This window comes from Mytilus edulis, chromosome 13, assembly GCF_963676685.1.
Source record: "Mytilus edulis chromosome 13, xbMytEdul2.2, whole genome shotgun sequence".
Classification (NCBI taxonomy): Eukaryota; Metazoa; Mollusca; class Bivalvia; order Mytilida; family Mytilidae; genus Mytilus; species Mytilus edulis.
Window position 1 is genome coordinate 48,139,974 of NC_092356.1, and position 20,521 is coordinate 48,160,494.

Consider the following 20,521-nt stretch of genomic DNA (forward strand, 5'->3'; position numbering starts at 1 on the left):
TTATTACAAAGGATAATCATAAGATATACATGATTTGTCCTGGACCTCACTTCTGAGATGGGTATATGTTAATGGAATCCTTCTCTGAATACGGGACAAACATATTAGTAGCGGTAGACCCCAATGTCCAATGATCTTCAATTTATATCGAATATTGACTGTAAAAAAAAAAAAAAAATGCTAACATTCCAATTTTCAATAACAGTTAACAGCAAATACATTATCACAATAACAGATAACAAAAAAACTAAAAGCCCAATAACAGCTAACAAAGAATAAGACAATAACAGCTAACAGCAAATATATTTTCAAAATAACAGATAACAAAGAATTAAATTGCCCCATAACAGCATAACAGTTAAACCCCTTGCCCCCCCTCTTATATTTGTACCATTGCACTTGTTTCTGGTAAAAAAAAATATCAACATACAACATTTGGGACTATTATACCAATATACTAGAAATAGTACAATATAGTATGATATAGGGGGATTAAGAGACAGTTCAGCTATTTCTGATTAAATTTGCTGTTTAACATTTGGATGAAAATAAAATTAACACCAGTGTTCCTTAATCTAAAAAGTTATCACAAAATGTTGTTCTGTTTTCTTTTATTAATGCGGTGTTCTCTGTTAACTTCGCGTTAACAAAATGGGAGCTTTCAAAGAGGTCCGCGTTCACATTCTATAATCGTATGCAACGGTGCCACATGTCAACGTTTGAAATGATATTTAACTCATCAAACTTGATTTTTTTAATAAGTTGATAGTCTCGAATAAACATAATTATATAGCTTTATAGGTGCGACATTAGTAAAATGTGAAGAAAAAAATAAACTAATAAAACTGCGGGAAAATATATTGAAAATATTAAAATGTAAGTATATATATGATTTTAACGTTTTAATAAATAAACTATGGAAATTCAAACAAACCTTTGTAAAATAAATAAGCTTGTAAACTTTTATTGTTCACGTATGAATAAGTCAAAATAGGAAAAATATAATTCGCCAATACATTTTTCGTGGGCGGAGTTATATCAAATACGCTGTTGATCTGAAGCAATCAATTCATTATTCGGAAGGAAATGCTATACTGCATTGCTACAGTTCAAAATCACAAATTTTGAAGTTTTGTGGATTAATTAACGTAAATTGCACTAATCAATTAACATATTGTGTCAAGATTAAAGGATTATAAGAATACAGCGGAACCCGTTTGATCCCACTGGAAGTGTTTTTACAGATAGATCGAATACGCGTACACAAATCAAATACATAAGTTAATGTTCTATTACATGTGTAACAAAAGTGGTAATTTTCCTTTATTATTTTGTGAAAATAAAAAACTAAACTTATTTTCACCTGTCCGATAACGGGAAAGTTTTTACCTTAGAATTACTTGCGCATGCGTTAATGCTATTTTTGCAGACTGAAAAGTGAAACACTGGCCAAAACATGGCGAAGCCATGTCGCTTCGTAGGATTTATATTTCGAGGCCTTGTGTATTATTTGTGGTTTATATCATCTTATATTTCATGTGAAAAAGGTAAGTGTATTGCTGGACATAAACAGCTATTTTGTAAACACGGCACACATTATAAACAGACGATAACAGTACACACATATTCAGCGACAGTGTGTCAATATTTCTAACCTTACACAAACAAAATTTAATATTTATCCACTATTTTCTTGTTTCTAATAACTTATTTTCTTATTTTGTGTATGATATTGGCTTGTTGTTGTCTTCATTGATTTTTGAAGCCTTTGTTTTGCTTGAGAAACAGTTGACATCATTGATTTTGTATTTCAGAAACTGGTAAAGAATGTGTATTTTACTCAGGTTTTTTTTAAATCACCCATGCGAACCAAATCAGCAGTCTCTCATGATTTATTATGACATCAGATATATCAATTTATATATCTCCATTTCATGTATTTTTTAAATCTTTATAATGTATTCTATTTGTTCTTTTAAAATAATCATAAGTAATTTTTGGATAAATTAAAAACTTCAAAAGAAGAGGCACCCTTTACAAATTTCATTGTAATTAAAATTAATTATTTTATAATATTTTTTGGGTTAGTAATGTAAACTTTATGAATTTCATTGTTGCTATGTTTTTTACTGAAATGAAAAATTGTCAGAAAAAAATATTTCCTCTGGCAGACAGTTTTGTATTGTAAAATAAATTAGAAATTTATCAGAACTAATCAGTGCTTTAAGGGATACATTCAAATAAAATTACCAATTATATCAGATTTATGGCTTAAAGGATGATTCACAATTGTGTCAAATTCTTTTTCATCAAACAATAATCTGATGACATTTCATTGTTATCTGTTTTGGCTATTTTGTCCATTAAGTATGTAATTGGTAAGAAAAAAAAAACAATTATAGAATAAACATGTTTAATCTAATTCAAATAAACAAATATATATATAAATTGCAGATTGGTTAATGATTTTGATGATGATCAACAAAGAAATTATTCTTGACTGAAGTGTTGATATAGTTTTAGAGGACAAATAATACGGAAAATAATTTTCAAAACATATAGAAGTGGGTCCTGGATAAAAGCTGGGAACAGTTATATATATGTTCCTGATAAAAGAAAGAAAAAATAATATTGCTTACATATATATATAGCCTTGCTGTCTTAGTAATTTATTTGCAAAATAGGGTGAAATAATGTTTTTGTGTTTGTAAATTCCATCTAAAATGAAGACAAAAAAGCGAACAACATGAACAAAACTCTATGTAAAAGTAAATTATTACTTTGGGATAAGATTGTGTATGTATCATTTACATTTGAACAAGACCATTTCAATTTAAAGATGTAATTACATCGTTTCGCACTGTGTGCAATCTCAAGAGTACAATACATTTTAATTGTCACAATTATTTCTTCCAGTGGACCAAACAATTATGGTCGCAAACAAATAAGTTTTTTCAGCCACATTATTTCGCTTAGATGGATCAATACAATGATGTTGAGGCCTGTACCAAATCCTCAACACGTAAATTAATATGACCACTTTGATATTTTGTTTAAAGAAGATGACTTTATTGTTACTATTACTGTGATCAATGAAATGAAAAAGTAAACTAAATTATTTTATAAAACAGGATTTTAACTTTTTGAACCAATCTGTCATGTTATCTTACAAAAAAAAAAAGAAGCTTGATTTCAATCTTCTTGTCTGCTTTTAAATAAAATGAAACTAAAACTGTTCTGACATCTGAATGTATTACATCATAGCCAGAAAATATGAAAGTTGATATGAGTAGAAAGAAAAACTTGCATGCAAGTCTGTATTCTTAAAGTCATGTCATGTTAAGATTTTGGTAATCTATTTAAAGTTAAAGAACATCAGATTGCGATGATCACGATGATGGCAAGCTTTTGGCTTGATTTTGTTATTTTTCATTTCTAATCAGATTTTTTCTTTCAGTTGAGTTTTCATAATTTTCAACCAATATTTCGATTCATATTTAATAATATTTTAACAGGTATATTATTATTTCACTTTTGTCCATGAACCAATCAAAATAATTATTAAACAAGTGAAGGTCTTTGTGTTATTTTGCCCAAATTTTGCTGCACTGTAGCTTCTTTAAAAGGTTTTCTATAACAGTTGGGTAACTTCTTTGAATTTTTGATTTCATAAATTATTTAAAATGTAAATTATGTAGCAAGTCTAAGTTACATTTTTTTTTACATAAATAAGGCCGTTAGTTTTCTCGTTTGAATTGTTTTACATTGTCTGATCGGGGCCTTTTATAGCTGACTATGTGGTATGGGCTTTGCTCATTGTTGAAGGCCGTACGGTGACCTATTATATAGTTGTTAATGTCTGTGTCATTTTGGTCTTTTGTGGATAGTTGTCTCATTGGCAATCATACCATATCTTCTTTTTTATATATAACCAGACACTAATTCTGTTTGACTGTATTGAAAATTGAACATATTGTAAGGTGACCAAACTTTTGTTCTTTGGTTTTCTAAATTATCACAGTTCTCTTCTTTTAACGATTTATTTGCATATATACATATAGGCCTGATATACTTTCTTTAATTGACACTTTACTACATCATAGGATAAAGTAGATGGACATGATGGATGGTCAACAGTTGGCTCAACTTCTTTGTCCTTCAGACTGGAGGTTTGACCTTTGTCAAAAGAGGTCACCATGTTGTATTGGACCACAGAGACATTAACAGATAATTTTCTCTATGGGACGGGTCATTGTAAAAATTCAATTGTGGTCAGTTTTGTGACGAATTATTCTATTTTTCTGTCAACACAACTGATACTTTAGTTAGGTTGGGGTTCAGACTAATTATTTTCTCATTTTTGTGGTCTGTGTATCTCTTTTTTAAAAAGATTTGAAGATAAGGCAAAGAAGAGGATTTTCCCAGCTACATGTACCTTCTAAAACTTTACTGCTTACCCTAGTCCATACCATAAGTATTTCAGTCCAAGTAAGGATCAAGTCGAGGAGCATTTCAAAATATTAAAAACAAAATTTTGTTTTTGCATAAATCCTCTTGAATTTTTTGTAAACAAATCACCCTAGTTATACATGTAAAAGAAAGTGAAAAAAATTTCTTAAACAATTTATTGTTGGTTAAAATCAAAGTAAAATCCTGAAGATTTATATCTTTTGCTTTGTAATATGTACAAAATGTTTCCAGTATCATTGATTAAATTGTTGCCAACAAAAATGATGAAAATTGACCAGACTTTCATTTTGACTACATACAATCATTTGATATAAATTTGCAGGATCAAATACACAGCTTAATCTTAAATCTCCTTCTACCCAAATTCAATACACTTTTCAATCCTATCTTTTTATCTCGTTCTTTCAGTAAAACTTTTCTTAAGAAGGCTTGATAGAAGATAAAGATTTATAAGACCCAAGGACAATTATATTTTAATCTTTTTCATAGCTATATTTTACCTGTAGCGGTCAAGTAATCTGAGTGGCCATTTGGACATTGTTGTCAGTTTAATTGAATGGTTGGACATTGAAAGGCTGCTATTGAAATTCAAGCCGATAATTTAAATTTCAAAGCCTTTGCTATTGAACTGTTTCACTTGTTGACTTGGTAAACATGCATTAAGGGTGCGTGGCTGTGTTCAATTTTGATCTTGAATGGGCTTAAGCTTGATCCAGTAAATTGCAGTCTTTTCATATATGGCAATCATAAAGAAGCAAAGAAAACTTAAGGTTAAAATATTGAACTTTTTTTTATCACTTTATGAGTTTTTAAAGTTTCAAGTACATGTACATGTATTTGTCAAATTGTTTACACTATAACAATTTAAACGGAAAAAAATAAGAATATATGTGTATCTTATATAAGAAATTGTTTGACATTTAAAAGTCTTGGGGTTGAATTTGAAAACTCATCATGGTACCAAAACATGTATCATCCCGCAGTGAAATTTTATTTATACCTTTCACCATGGAAAAACACTCTGTAAGGAAGAAATTAATGAGCTTAAAACAGTAAAATTAAATTGATATTCAGTTAAACATCTTGAAAATAAATTAGATAATAGGTACTTAAATAAAAATGCTTTGAAGATTTAAGTTGTCTAATTAATAAAACATGTATCTCACAAATAACCATCATAAAATACCTTCTGTAATAGTCCCAGGATCATACAAATACAAGTGTAATAGTCCCCTGTTTCTAGTTTACTATTGTAAAATTATAAGAGCATCTGTTTTGTGTTCTTGCTTACCTGACATTTTTAAATCTAGTAATTGTTGATGCATGTACATGTTTATATTTGGATTATAATGATGAGGTTTATACATTGTTATAGGCCAGATTCAATTAAATTTAATAATTTCACAATTTGGTAGAGCTCTCTCCAATTTTTGTTTTTTGATGATTTTTTTATTTATCTTTACATGTAGTATATTGTGTGTTATTCAATATGCTTAATTTTTTTGGCCTGACCAAAATATAATTTGCCTAGTAAATATGAAAATCATGTATGTAAATGATAAAAAAATGTCTGTTTCTATAATCATTTGTACAGACAATTGTCAATACTTATCAATATTTTAGTTTCATTAAAAACACATAAATACTTCAACAATATACTTTTGAGAATTGAATTGAAACTTCTGGCAATTATGAGTCTCTGACATTATTCATTTAAATTTAGACTGTTCTGAATATTTTCAAAAAAAATAAGAGGGGGGAGGTTGGTGGTAGTCTAAATTCCAGTTTCTTGTGAAGTATTATAGAGATTAGTGTGGTAAATTACAGTTGTCAACCATAGTTTGATAACAGCCATAAAATTATACCAATGGACCATTATATGTAGTGGTCAAGTATTTACACTATTAGAGTTTATTGTCCAATAATAATGGGATTAGAATTGATAAGACTAACTTGATTATTAGTTTATAACTATAAAATGTGATGTGAATTTAGATGGTAATGATCTCATAAATGTCTAGGGCTACCTGTCAAATTACAATTGACCAGTGTCCATTGGAATTCAGTCCACACTTCATATAATTGGGAAGCTAGGCAAATATTTGTTACAGATAATTATATAATATATCATTTACTCCCTATTTCAAAATATTTGGGTGTTAGTCAACATTTAAAGGTCATTATATATACAGTTATTTACATTCTTAAAATATTCAGTTTTAATTGAGTTTTATTAAAATAGACAAGAATAAATGTGAAGTGCAGCATTGCAAACCTGACAAAAATTGCACCTTCAAACAAAGACGTCATCATAAATATATTGTTTCATGGATATGGTACAAAGAAAATTAAAAAAAGTTCGGAACAAATTTAATGTTAATTTTGATTGATTAAAATTAGTAATGAAGAATTGCATAAAAACTTCAAACGAACAGAAAAAAATACAACAAAGCTCAATCCGTCAAACAGTAGGAAGTGACATATGGCCAGGGAATTGTGTAGGCCCATTACAGGTATCGATGATGTTAGAATCGGCCTGCGGCACAGGTACGTTTTCACCTTTGTCTGCCCAGGTGAAGATTTCAGGTGTAAATGAGGTGTGAAGACATTGATCTATCGTGTGGAAGATACATTATTGTGTACCTGTTTGTTGCTGACCACAATTGTTTGGTCGTCCCTAGGATAACTTTACGATTTGTCAGATCAATTAAATTCCTCGGACATTAGAGGTGATTTGGACATTTTTGAGCGAGGGAATTATGATCCATGGTGATGGTGGTTGTTTGTTTTCGTTTTTTTCTATGTTTGATTGGTTGACGAAGGAGTGATTTTTTTCTTCCGTCTAAAATTACTAATGATAAAAAAGACTCAATTGTTTTTATTTTAATGTGACACAGTACAAGAATGTTTGCATATCTTTAAAAGTACATTTATGTGATTACTTTGTGACACCTACATGTGTCAGACTGAACTTCATATTTGACAAAATGATCTTTTTCTGCTGTGACTCAAAACTGATCTTTGCCTTTTTCAAACCAAAATTTCAGTTTGTACTTGAAAGCATTAAAACAATAAATCTAAAAATATTATTTTTGTCTCCTATATGATTGGATGTGTCAACACTTCTCACCCTCGTGTTGACACACATGTTATAGTCATTAACTTGATTGTTGACACCTGACTATACCCAGGACACCTCAACATTCCAAGTATTAATTGATATGGAGGTTTATCTTTCATTAAGGGTGGTAATTAATTTATGTATGTAAGTTATTGACCCTCATCAGTTTAATGGCTATGACCCATGTCAGATTCTTGATAATGATTTTGTTTGTTTTTGTATGTTCTCTAGAGTTTATTTTCAACGGTATTACGCAATATTAATATGTTAAAGGTTTCAGCTAATGTTATGCCTATAGTCTTGCATAATGCCACATAACTAGCATGCATCCTTCAAAGACACCTCAATTTGTTTCTGGTTATTCCTGTTATAGGGAATAATGTTAATTAAAATAGCAATTTTACTTGAAAAGAGAAATTCAATATCGACAGTTTATTAGACCTAGAAGTTGTAACACTATCCAATATAATAATTACAAGAGAATGATTATCTAATTTTATGCGTTTGATCTAGCTTGTAGGTTCCCTTAATATTGGGTTTAAAACAACAATAACCTTATTCGCCTTTCTTTGATATTGGCGGTAATTAATTTGGTAAACTATATATGTTTAATTCAGTTCATCTACTATGCATAAAGTTGATCCCTCTTGAATATAGATTTATGGAGTAATTTTTTTTGAACCACAGATCAAAGAATTTGTAGAATTCCGCATTGATCTCTCCACACTTTTTTGAGAGCATTACTCAATGGCGTCATGCTTCAATGACTTCCTGTTTGAAGTTGCACAATTTGGAAAGTTGATCAATTAATTCGGAACCTCTCAAGCATATTAACTATTTTAATACAGCTACAAACTGCAACTAATATAATTTTCCAGTCCAGAGAAGTACATAGGGGAGTCGATCATGGCTGATTGACATGTTCTATATTTGTACTTTGTGAAGTTGCCTCCAGCGAAGTGTTTACAGTGCTTTGCATTCCTAGTTTGTAATTATGTGGATGGACTTAGAATTACCAAAGACAAGTTTAAATTAGGTTGTACATCATCATCCAAGGTCATACAAGGTTATAGTCCTTGGACAACTGTATCAATGGTTACTTGCCCATTTCCCTTCATCTGGCTACTTTATTTCTCATTCTTCCAAATATAAAGTTTAAAAGTCTAAATGCAAAGGATTTGTTTATTAATATCTCGACTTCAAAGCAGAAATATTCTAGCAAAAAGAAATGTTTTGTATTTCAAAATGGCGACTTGACAACCGAGTGTTGTCAGCTTCTTTTATCTTCACATTCTAGCATGCAATAGTATTTAGCTTAAGTGCTTACATGGCAAACCATCACTTGATAACAGTGCACTTTTATACTGTTTCAGGATGAAAATTATAATTCGAGATCAATTACCGCTTTGTAGTTCCCTTAGTGGAAATCCTTGACAAGGATTCTGATATTTTGAATGACATTTCAGTGACATTGGAAGAGGATTTTCATATTGACTAACTGTTAAAAACCTATTCATTATGTCTTTGAGTGTTATGAAGTCCTGCAGAGCATTGCAGTGTTGTAATCTTTAAATTTGCAGGGTTTAGGTTGATGTGGTTGTAGTGGAAATAAATGTTTTAGACACGAAATGAATTAATGTACCTATCAGGGCGCTGAAAACTTGTTTTAGGTATTTTATATAAGGTATGGTGTTTCAACATTTGAATGAGCATGTAATAGTTGGTAAAAAAGGCAACCTTTGTATTTGTCCCATTATATACAATGCTGTATCAAACAAAATTCTTTGAAAGCTGTAATTTTTCAGTTTTTGATATCACAGAGTTCTTTTCTTTCTGCTAAAATACAAAGGACTGATGAACTAGTCTGTAACACTGAAGGCTAAATCTTAAATTGGAACATTTTTCAGATTTTGTAAGTTAATATGGCATTTAACATGTACCTCCTTGAATCAAATCTATTTTGTGATACTTTTTTAGAGATAACCACCACTGGATCCGATAAGAGGGTTTTTAGCTCCTATTTCATCATGTCTCTTTATTTCGTGTTATATGAAGCTCTGGGATCTTGTTATTTTATCAAGTTGAACTTTTAATGATAAAGCCAATTTGCTTTAATTCGAAATTTATCTTTCGCATTTTACATGTGGTGCAAAATGATCTCACATTTGAGATGATAGCATCTTAAAACAATTAGAACACTTGTAGCATGGGAGTTATATCACTCTACTAATAGTATTGTGTATTGTCAAGTTATGAAAATTAATGAGATTTTATAGCCATTTTACTGCAGTAAAAGCATTTAAATCTGTTTCTGATACACTTAGTTATCTGTGATGAGAATTTATTTAGATACATGATGCTCATGATGCTAATGCTTCTTTGTGGGGCATACATGTATTTTCTGAGATTTATGTTTATTTTCCTCATCCTGAAAGCAGACTTTAATCGTATTCTTGATGGAATAATCCTTTTTATAGATAATCCAAAGAACATGGATGCATTTAATGCTGGGATTTTCTGGCTGATTCACATTTAAAACTTTTGGGTTTTCCTGGAATGTGATATTATGTCATGCTGGGCCTAGACTTCTGTATTACCATTTTAATGAACATGTGAAGTATAATATCACAATGAATGGAACAGAAAATAAATTTGTTTTTTTCTTGTTTTCAATAAGAGATCTATTAAAACAGTATGAGATTGTCGGGCTGTGGGATATTTTCTCTTGTCAATACGAAGATTTGTGGTCACATATAATCATATTGGACCTACATTTTAAATGATTGATACTCGCACCAATATGCACAGGGCCATAATACATTGCATTGCACTGTTTTTAGCTGTAAGATTCTGTTAAGAGTTCAGTGTTTTCTTCAAAGATTAAGTTTAAGAAGGGTATTTATAAGAGCAATGACAGTCAGTCTCAATCCTTCAAAAATATCTAGAGAAAAGAAGATCTTTTTTTGTCCAATGTTGTCAATATGCCAGGTTATCTAACCAGCTGTTTGTAAGTTAAGTAAATTGTGTATTCTGTACAGGTAGGAAGTACTATGTCATGAGAAGTGGTGTCATATCTCTCCCCAGGCTACACATGATGGATGGTCAATCATTAATTATAAAAAACAGAAATGATGGTGTTGTTCCTCTAAATCTGTATTTTGGTTTATATTGTGGAGGATGAATAATTTGATATTGTAGCTGAGACATATCTGTTATAAGTACTTTCTTTCTCTGTTTAAATTGAGAACATTTATCTTGTCTATGTACAACGAACCCCGGCTGCATGTAAATACATGTACAATTAACCCAAACTGCATGTAAATACATGTACAGTTAACCATAAAGGCATATAAATACACATGCAGTTTAAGTAGGAAGTAAAGCCATGGCAAATTGAGCCATGTCAGTAACACTGATCTTTTGAGAGCCCAACTACCTTCAATTTACATTCTGCTTGTAGGTCGTTGCAGCCTATTTTTTACTAGAAACTATCTGTCTTCTGAATGTCCTGTTACTTTGAAAAGTGATTGTTTTTGCCCATTATCTTTCAGAGCGAATTGTTTTGTCAAATGTACTTTTATGGTATTTTGAAAGCAATGATATCATTATTGTTTTTCTTGTTTTATTAATAATCTTTCACTAATCCATCAACCACATTACATTTTAATGAAAATTCTACCTGCCCAACGGGTCATGCAACATTTAATTAAATAGATATCAATAATCAAACATTGACTTAATCAGTCTGTGTACTGATAACACAAGAAGCAATGCTGATCACCTGTGGTCTTTAGACATACCTGGTACAATACCCCTGTACCCAGGTATCTACCCTCGCCAAATACTTCTATTATAAACCAAACAAACATGTTCGTCATTGGTACTGGTTCAAGTCGAAAAGAGAGAATTTATCTTACTTGAATTGGGGAACATTTGTTTTTGACAAGGGTCGTAAGGTGGAGATAATCCCTTCCGTTTATTTACAAACTGCTTAAGAAAAAATTGAAAGGATTGTTTCATTGAATTTTAGTAATGGCTAAAATTTAGAATTTGAAAGACGTGTTCCGCCTTCTTCGACAGGGCTTCAATACTTTTGTTGACTTAATATTTTTCTGAGTTCAGAATTTCAATGAAATTTATATATTGAAATAAAGTAAACTTTAACAAACATATTATTTTGCCTGCGTGTTCAATTGTTATTCCATTTTTGAGGTAAAATGGAGACAGATTTTCTCGCTTTTCATTTTATTGATATGGATTTTTCCATAGAACTGTACAAGATGGTATTTGATCGTAATGGGAAATGTTTTTTCTTGTCTAGAAGATCGCTTACTGACCCGTTTTCTCATTGAATTTCAATTGCATGTTTATATTCACCTTTAGTGAGAAATCTTTGAAATCAATAGTCTTTTGCCAATATACAGAAATTGAAGTAGGAATTATCAATAAAAATATTGTATATTTTAGTCAAGATGAAATGAAATAACTTAAATTGAATGTGTAGAAGTCATACAATATTATAAATAAGTCATCTTCTGAGTGCGAGTAGTGCAGTTTATCAAAAAAATATTCTAGAAATGTGTCATTCCAAACAATATCATTATGAGACTGCCTTAAAGTAACTATCTTTGCATCATGACTGGATTTCTTGTCTGATAATTTTGAAACTGAAGAAGTATTCTAGTACAGTGGCCTCTGAGTACCTTATATGTCTTTGGTCAAGATATCTGACAATGTTCTGAAGTAAAATTTTGAACTTTGGAGGCTGATTTCATGGTTTACCTCCTGTCAATGTAGATTCAGTGTTTAGCTTGTGTCAGGAAGTCAAAGGCTTAACTATTGATTTTTGTCATGTCTCTTTTTTCCCATTTATAACCAGTGACAATTTGAACCAAATAATTAAATTCTAGAATTTAACAAATTACTTAGGCTTGATGTTTGGATAGGTTTCTCATCAGTCATTTCAAGAATTCAAATTGAAGGCATTTTGTACTTGCAAATTGAATTGATTTTCTTTCAAAAATATTTTTGCTCTATAAAGTTGTAAACTTAATACATTATCAAGTGTACTTATAAATATAGCTCTGGAACTCACAAATTCTGATTTCATGTTTTATTGGCATTTTTGAGCTCATTATTCAAGATTTCAAGTTGAGGTCAAAAATGTAATTGACTGTTTTTAACGAAATACTGGCCTTTCATTGGAAGCATGTTTGAGCAAAAAGTCAGTTTGATAAATCATTTCTATTTAAGGATGGGGAATAAGTAAAAGATTGTTTTTGGTTTAATATATATCCAAGAAAAACAGGATTAATCAGCTATTTTTGTTTTCAATGTTGATCAATTTGAAAAAGTAGAAAAAAAATGAAGGAAATTTGCTTTTGGCTTTTTGATCACAAACTAATTAGATAGATTGATATGATAAATCTTCTTGTTTACAAAATAATTTAGTGTTTTCCCTCAGAGAATAATGGTGAACTCCACTCGGCAAGTGAAAAGTAAGTCACAATAGGACATCATTTACTGTTTGTCGTATTCCAAGATTGAATACTCTGTCCATAATATAATGAAGGGTTTCAAGCATTGGTACATAAATAATAGATTACTACGATCGGAAATATAATCAAGTATGGATTAGCGTTCATTAATCACATGACTCTGATTTAGTTGGGCAGGAACATAGTATTATAACAGGAGATTGAGTTGTCAAACCCAGCACTCTGGTGATGGTCATCCTTAAAAGCTTTTCCACCAAGATCGTATTTTAGAACAAAATAATTGTCTGGATAAAGAATTTACTGTGTTAAAAGATATGTTGGACATTGTACTGGACACTATTGATGGCAGATAAATCTTGTCTCCTATCGATTTCTCTCATTTTGATGTGAGAAAAAGACGGGAAATATTTTTTTTTTGCAATTTACATCTTTGACCAGGAAATAAGTTAATCAGAATGAATTAAGTAAGAAGTGGAAGCATTTATATTATTTTTTAAGAGACATTTGTTATGGGAAAGCAACACTTATAAAATAACCATTTAAACCTTATTAAGCTTGGACCAGTTTATGTACTAGAGCATCTGAGACATTAACCTCATAATTTAGCTTGGGCCAGTACTGGAGTAAGTCCTTGACATTAATCTCATAATTTAGCTTGGACCTGAGTACTGGACTGAGTCTTTGACATTAACTTTGTAATTTAACTTAGACAAGTACTGGACAGAGTCCTTGACATTAACCTTGTAATTTAGCTTAGACAAGTACTGGACCGAGTCCTTGACATTAACCTTGTAATTTAGCTTAGACAAGTACTGAACCGAGTCCTTGACATTAACCTTGTAATTTAGCTTAGACAAGTACTAGACCGAGTCCTTGACATTAACCTTGTAATTTAGCTTAGACAAGTACTGGACAGAGTCCTTGACATTAACCTTGTAATTTAGCTTAGACAAGTACTAGACCGAGTCCTTGACATTAACCTTGTAATTTAGCTTAGACAAGTACTGGACAGAGTCCTTGACATTAACCTGACAAATCAGCCTATCCTGACATATCATTTACAAATCCACATCTGTCTTAAATTATATTGTTATGTCCTAATGTATTCTACACAAATTGCTCTGAAACAAGACAACAGCATTCAGTGTTCTGTAGAAAATCCAACAAAACATCATTAAAACAGCCTGTTAAATGATGCTTTCTATGTAAATAGTGCACAGAAAATCATTTTCAAGTAATAATGTTTGCCAATTCTCTTAAAATTACAAGCATCATTGAACAAGAATACTTTGATGATAGTACTCCTACAGTAGCTGTTCATCACATTATTGGGACATGAACATTTTGAAAGACAATATGAAGTTATACAACCATACAATAAACTATATTGGAAATACAATTATGTTTTTTTTTTCTTCTGGATTTTTTAATAGTCTTGGGAGTGATGATCTGACAATTGAGAGTTCATTTGTTTATTTTGTACCAGCAAAATACCTTAAAACTTAGGTTTTATGAATGGATCTTGTTTATAGAGGGAGAGAAACATTTTATCAATGCATGTCTGTGTATGATTTGTGTGTTTGAATTATGTTCTATTTATAGAAATAGCATCCATTTTGGTTGTGACATCAATGTTGTAATGGTGGTTCATCTTGTTTTCTTTTTAATACAGAAAATAACTTTACACAGAATTTGAAATACCTTCAAAGTTCTTATTTATAAAAAAAATCCTTGTAAAAGATCTAGGAGTAGGCTATCATGAGAGACTCTGTTCAATTTTGTGACTCAGTTTTCCAAAATAGATAACATTTATCCACTTGTCACCTGTAATATTTCATTTCAACGCTATTGATTTCTTAAAAATTCAAAAATTATTTAATTCATTCACTTAATTCAAGAAATCAGCAGGCTCTAGAAAAATTGATCTGTTCAAAATTTGTGTAGAACCCCAGGAAATTCCTTATGATCCAAAACAAAATTGTAAATGCCTTGGATTGTCAGACAGAAAATTTAGTGAAACGCTTCACTCAAGCTTAAATTAAATTCAACCATGCATAATAATTTGAGAAAAAAAGACTTATTAGATTTCTATTTGAAAATTTTGTGACATTTAATACCTTAGATGAATGATCATGTAGACCTTTTATCAAGGTCAGATTTTCATGGTTAAACCATTTGTATTTTGACATGAAACTAGATTTAAGAATTCATAAAAAAAGATGAGTTTCAGAATAAGAAAATGTGATGGATTGGTAGTAATTTTATTTCACAATTCTAAGAATTGTATGCTCAGTTTGGAGAGACTTATCTTTAATTGACTTTTTTAAGCCATTAGCAATAATCCTAGAATATTATTTGTGCATTTGTATGTTTCTCAGATTAGAAGACATCAAAAATCAGATGATAAATAACTGTTGAACATCTTTAAGTCTTCCTCAATTTATCGAGGACAATATATGTACTTCTATATATAGGGAAGACACTTTTCAAAGATATTTCTTTTCAATGGGCTTTTCTAACCATGAACATGTATTAAACTGAACCTAAGATGGTTTCCAAATTCTCATGTAGAAATACGTGAGCAGATTGCTTAATAAAATCGTGATTTTTATAGAAATATTACCCTTTGCCATTTTCATCATGTAAAGGTTGTATCTTAATGGATTGGAGTTAAAGTAAACATACAATATTACATAATGCTGGGTGATTACAGATGATATTTTATAACAAGGTATAAAAATCTCTTCATTCTCTCCTTCACAACTGATCATTAAGTAATATTTAACACCTTTTTGTGACATTCTTTTATTACATCAGTATTTTTTATATACCTCAAAATAGTGCTAAGTATACTTGATTTGATCATTTTATGGGGGTATAGTGTGAAGCAGAGGCGATTTATATGTTAGTGACAGATCAAATTGACAAGATTGAAATTTACGATCTGACGATGATGGCAAAATACAAGTATTTTATTGTTTAAGGGAGGTATTTTATTGTAGAAAATTTATGATGCTCTTCTGACAGTGCAGGGATAAGTAATACATTCATTTTATAATCATTATTTGAAGAGTTTTTAGTGGGAAAACTTCAAAACTGATTGTTTTCTCTCCCACGGTGATTTGCAGAAGTAATGATATTGTATGAATGAAAAGTGTTTTATTTTTGCAGAAGTTTAGATTTTTCTATTTTTAGGGATAAATTTGTTTGTAAGATTATGTTTTTTCATGTTTGAGTTGTCCCCATTTCTAATCAATTTAAAGAATATATAAATAAAAGGAATTGCGAAATCAGCAAAAAAAAAAAAAAAGTTATAGATACTTATGGCTGTATAAATGTTACTTACTTTGATTTTGGTGTTGAAACTAAAAAATAAGGTAACGGGGAAAAAAAGACAGTATATTTGATATGCATTAGAATGTTAGAAGCTAGAAAATCAAATAAAACCATCAAACCTTTGTTCATTTACTAAATCATAATCATCAAAATGTCCTAATCAACCATACTAATCAAGTTGAGATGAATTTACTAAGAAACTGGTACCTAGTTTCTCTGGTTACCTTACATTGGTCCCGAATTTCCATTTCAGTTACCATTCCGTGGATTAATCCTGTGAAAGGTAACATTCTTTGGGGTGGCAAGAATTCCAGCTGCTTACATTATAGTTTAGCTATATTTGAATTATGAATTACTATTGAAATTTAATCACAGATACAAATGTTGAAACCTGCAAAAGTAGAAATCGAATTGATTTAATCCACAATTTGGACTTTAAGTAAAATACAGAATTTTATCAAAAAAAAAAAAAAAGAAGAAATGAAAAAAAAAAAAAAAAATAAGTCATGAGAAAAGAGTGACTGACAGTTTTCTTCCAGGCAACACACACAACGTACAAAATCTGATGAATTTCTATGGTAATTTAAAACATGCTGCATTTTATTTTTGCCATATATTGCATACATTGTTCCTGAAAAGTCTGCATCCATTGACAGCTTAAATTATACGATACTACTAGTCTGCATCCTTGGGAAGCTTGTTTTATATGATTTACTGCTTTTTCAATAGAATCAAGAAGGGTTTATATTTCTTATTATATTCATACTCTATACCATTATACGATGTTGATTAATATTAAACAAATTTCAAATTATTTTATGGGGATCTGTGAATTTCCAATAATTTGTGACAATTGTTCATCAATGTTGGTAACTTTGTCTGACATTTGTATTATCTCTCTCTGGTGTATTTCTCTTATAAAGTTACTTATCTGGTCAAACAAGGGATAAATTGAACTGTCAAATCCACGGAAATATCATTCCAGTATAAACATGATCATTTCCGATAAAATTAAAGTGATAATTTCCTGCCTGGGAAGAAATTGAACATTGTCTCGGAAAACCCCAAATAAATTGGATTTAATTCCACTAGCAAATTTGTTGTATATAGTGTTGCCCGGCAGAAGTGTTTGCTATTAGCTGTAATAGTGACAAACTTCACTTAGAGAATATTACAAAAGTGCTTTATTGGTAAATCTTAGCTGAACATTTTTCCAACAATTAGATTTTTTTCCATCTACAAGTAATGACTACCGCTGGGACTTGACATCAAAGACAGGTTGTCGTGGAAATTGTTTGTATTCCATCTTTTTCTCCGCTATTTCTTGGAAACAATTTCATTATTAAATGGTGTAGACCTTTTAATGTAAATATTTGTGATTGACCTCTTGGATTCATTCTTGCCATTTTGTAATGGAATTAAAAAATAGAAAATGACATCACCCTTTTATAGTATTTTTTGTCACGTAGAATATTAGCTGATTTTCTTTTGATATTTTTCTATCTAATGATTTAAGAACTTTCCACACATTTCAAGTACATAAAATAGATGCTTAACACTAGAACATTAGGTACACTAAACTATGGTTTTATTTGATATTATTGTATGATAAGAAATCCTCCTAAATTGAACTAAGTCAAATGAAAAAATACTGTTTGCTGATGAATTCCTCCCCCCTTTTTGGCATTCATTTACCAGTCAATATTATCATCTTTATTTTGTTTCCCAAAAAGCAGGGGTTATGTTCAAAGGACCAGTTACATTTTCATAACAAGCTGATACATGGATCTGAAATATTAAGAGTATTATCTGAATATCAGCATTTGCTAAAACATCCGCCACTGTTTCAAAAAAAGATTCAAGATATTGACCTATAGATGTCACCTATGTCATTGAAAACAAAAAAGATTACTTAACCCAGACAAGATATTTCTTTATAAAAGGTTTGCTTTTAGACAGGACATGTAAAATATTACAAAATACAACAAAACACCCATGTCAGTGACCCTACAATTAATTGGGAGTTTTATGAGCCAGAAAGGAAGTAGGATATTTTTTATTGTATGATAATGTGAAGCCTCAAGTCTATATTGTGTTGATAATTAGGTGATAAAAAATCTGCATCAGTATAAGTCTTAATTTTAAGATAAAATGTTATCAGATAAAATCTTGAAATTTTACTCTGAGAAAATCTTCTATTGTCTGCACCTAACTTTGAAAATTAACAATGTAAAATTAAACATGGTTATAACCTGCATATATTTGTAATTTATACAATTGATTGATCGGTTTTTACCAAAGATCCATAAGGCAAATATTTCATACATATTCAAGATGAGAATAAATTAAGTTATAAGGTTTTGCAATGAAAGTCAACACTGTATAAAAGGTTTGAAATTTGGTCTACCACTAGAAAAAGTGGTTAAATTGGATGTGGCCTTGTATAACCTGCGATCAATACACCCTGTAAAGATTATTGTGGCTTCTGTTTCAGCAGGCTTTTCACTTTCCAAATATGGATAAAAACATATATGAAAATAAAAGCGTATAGATACTTATTAACAGATATAAGCAAAGTCCACATTCATATGCCTAAAAACAAACAAAAAAAAGTGTAAAATTTGTCATTAAAATATAGAATAAGTATTTAGAAGATATGATGTTAATTGTTTATATGTATTTTCAGTGGTATTGTTGGATTCTACAAAAACTTCTAGATTAGGATGGACTACACAGAGAAATGGACCAACAGATCAGTCAAATTATGGGGTAAGCTTTTATTCATTGAGGTCACAAAGCGAGAGAAGTGATGAATTCAGGTCTCATTGGCATGTTGTAATCTTCTTTAATAGCAGGCATGATATGATGGATTTCCTTTCCTAGATATCAATTTGGTTTATGGTATACAACAGGTTTCAGTGTCCAATTTATTTTTACGTTGTTCTTAGAAAATTTAGAAAATTTGTGAAAAGATGGACAAAAACAGTAGGAACCCAACTTAATGTTTCAAGTATAGTCTACTAGACTCTTATATAAAAGTTGTTATATCTGTTTGTTTTGGATATCAGTGCTCATTGGTTAGCAACCTTGTGTCTTTTGCTGTTAGATTTCACTCCCACTGCAATTAAATTTGATGAGTAAACGTGAAAAGAACAGTAAGGACCATTAGGTTTAATCTCTAGTTGTCTTGTCACATACATTACATAACATGGAGGACAATACAAAACAATATTTCTATATTTTTCTCAGATGATGACTAATATTTCCCACAGGAGTTTTGTCAACACGAGTTTATCTGTTGAAAAGTATGGATTTGTTCCATTGACAGGTTTGTCACATGCCTGACACAACATTGCTGTTAGACTGATCTCTGACAGACTGCAGTCCTGTTAACTACTATTTTGAGATAAAGATGATGAAAATTTTAATCAAATAGAAAAATAATTTCTGAAAGAAACACACTTTACTACTGAAAACTATGGTTTGGGAATAAAAAATATGGAAACCTAATTAAGACAGCGATCTTTGTTGACAGGGTCATGTGTCCTTTCCAAGCTTGATTAGACAGAAAAATGTTTTCTCTCCCTCAGGGAGTACATAGACTTCATTATTATGGTAACTAAGGAAGTCAGTGCTTCCATAGTAACAAGAAACTTCCAATTGAATGTTCTAATTATTAAGCAAAAGGTTACTAAAAGATAGATTCTGATCTTTTTTCTAAAATTTCTGTCTTTAAAGTTATATTTTTCCTAATTATTTACTTGGTTAACAATGGATATAAGAAAAAAATGCCATTAATATAAATAAAAGTTTGTATGTGAAAATAAGTGCTCCAGGTTGTACCAATATTTTACAAAAAAAGAATGTTAAATAAAAACTTGCTGAACCAACCACTAAGTTTCGTGTTTGTTAAGTTCCCTCAAAAAGTAACTTATTTTCAGAAAGCAAAAAGTATTGCTGGTATGATTTTTATAACACTCTTAAGGCTACTAAAATATATATAGAAATTATAAAAAGAAGCATTCTTGATCATGAGTAACATAAAAAAAAACAAACATATCCCTTGATTTCAGTCAAGATCTCTCTGCATGTCATT

The 20,521-nt window shown here is 30.3% G+C and overlaps 1 protein-coding gene across 16 annotated transcripts in view; it reads left to right on the top strand.

The window, feature by feature from the left end:
• The first annotated feature begins 1,035 nt into the window (after positions 1 to 1,035).
• Positions 1,036 to 20,521, top strand: part of LOC139500788 (ephrin type-A receptor 4-like) — an 83,191-nt gene continuing 63,705 nt past the window's right edge. For 8 of the 16 annotated variants that reach the window (XM_071289629.1, XM_071289631.1, XM_071289636.1 and 5 more), the window contains exons 1-3: positions 1,036 to 1,547; positions 16,679 to 16,708; positions 19,112 to 19,194. In XM_071289629.1, coding sequence (XP_071145730.1) covers positions 1,457 to 1,547; positions 16,679 to 16,708; positions 19,112 to 19,194 — 204 coding nt within the window. In that variant the 5' untranslated portion in view covers positions 1,036 to 1,456. The remainder of the gene's footprint in view (positions 1,548 to 16,678; positions 16,709 to 19,111; positions 19,195 to 20,521) is intronic. The other 8 variants (XM_071289634.1, XM_071289637.1, XM_071289642.1 and 5 more) reach the window with 3 other exon arrangements.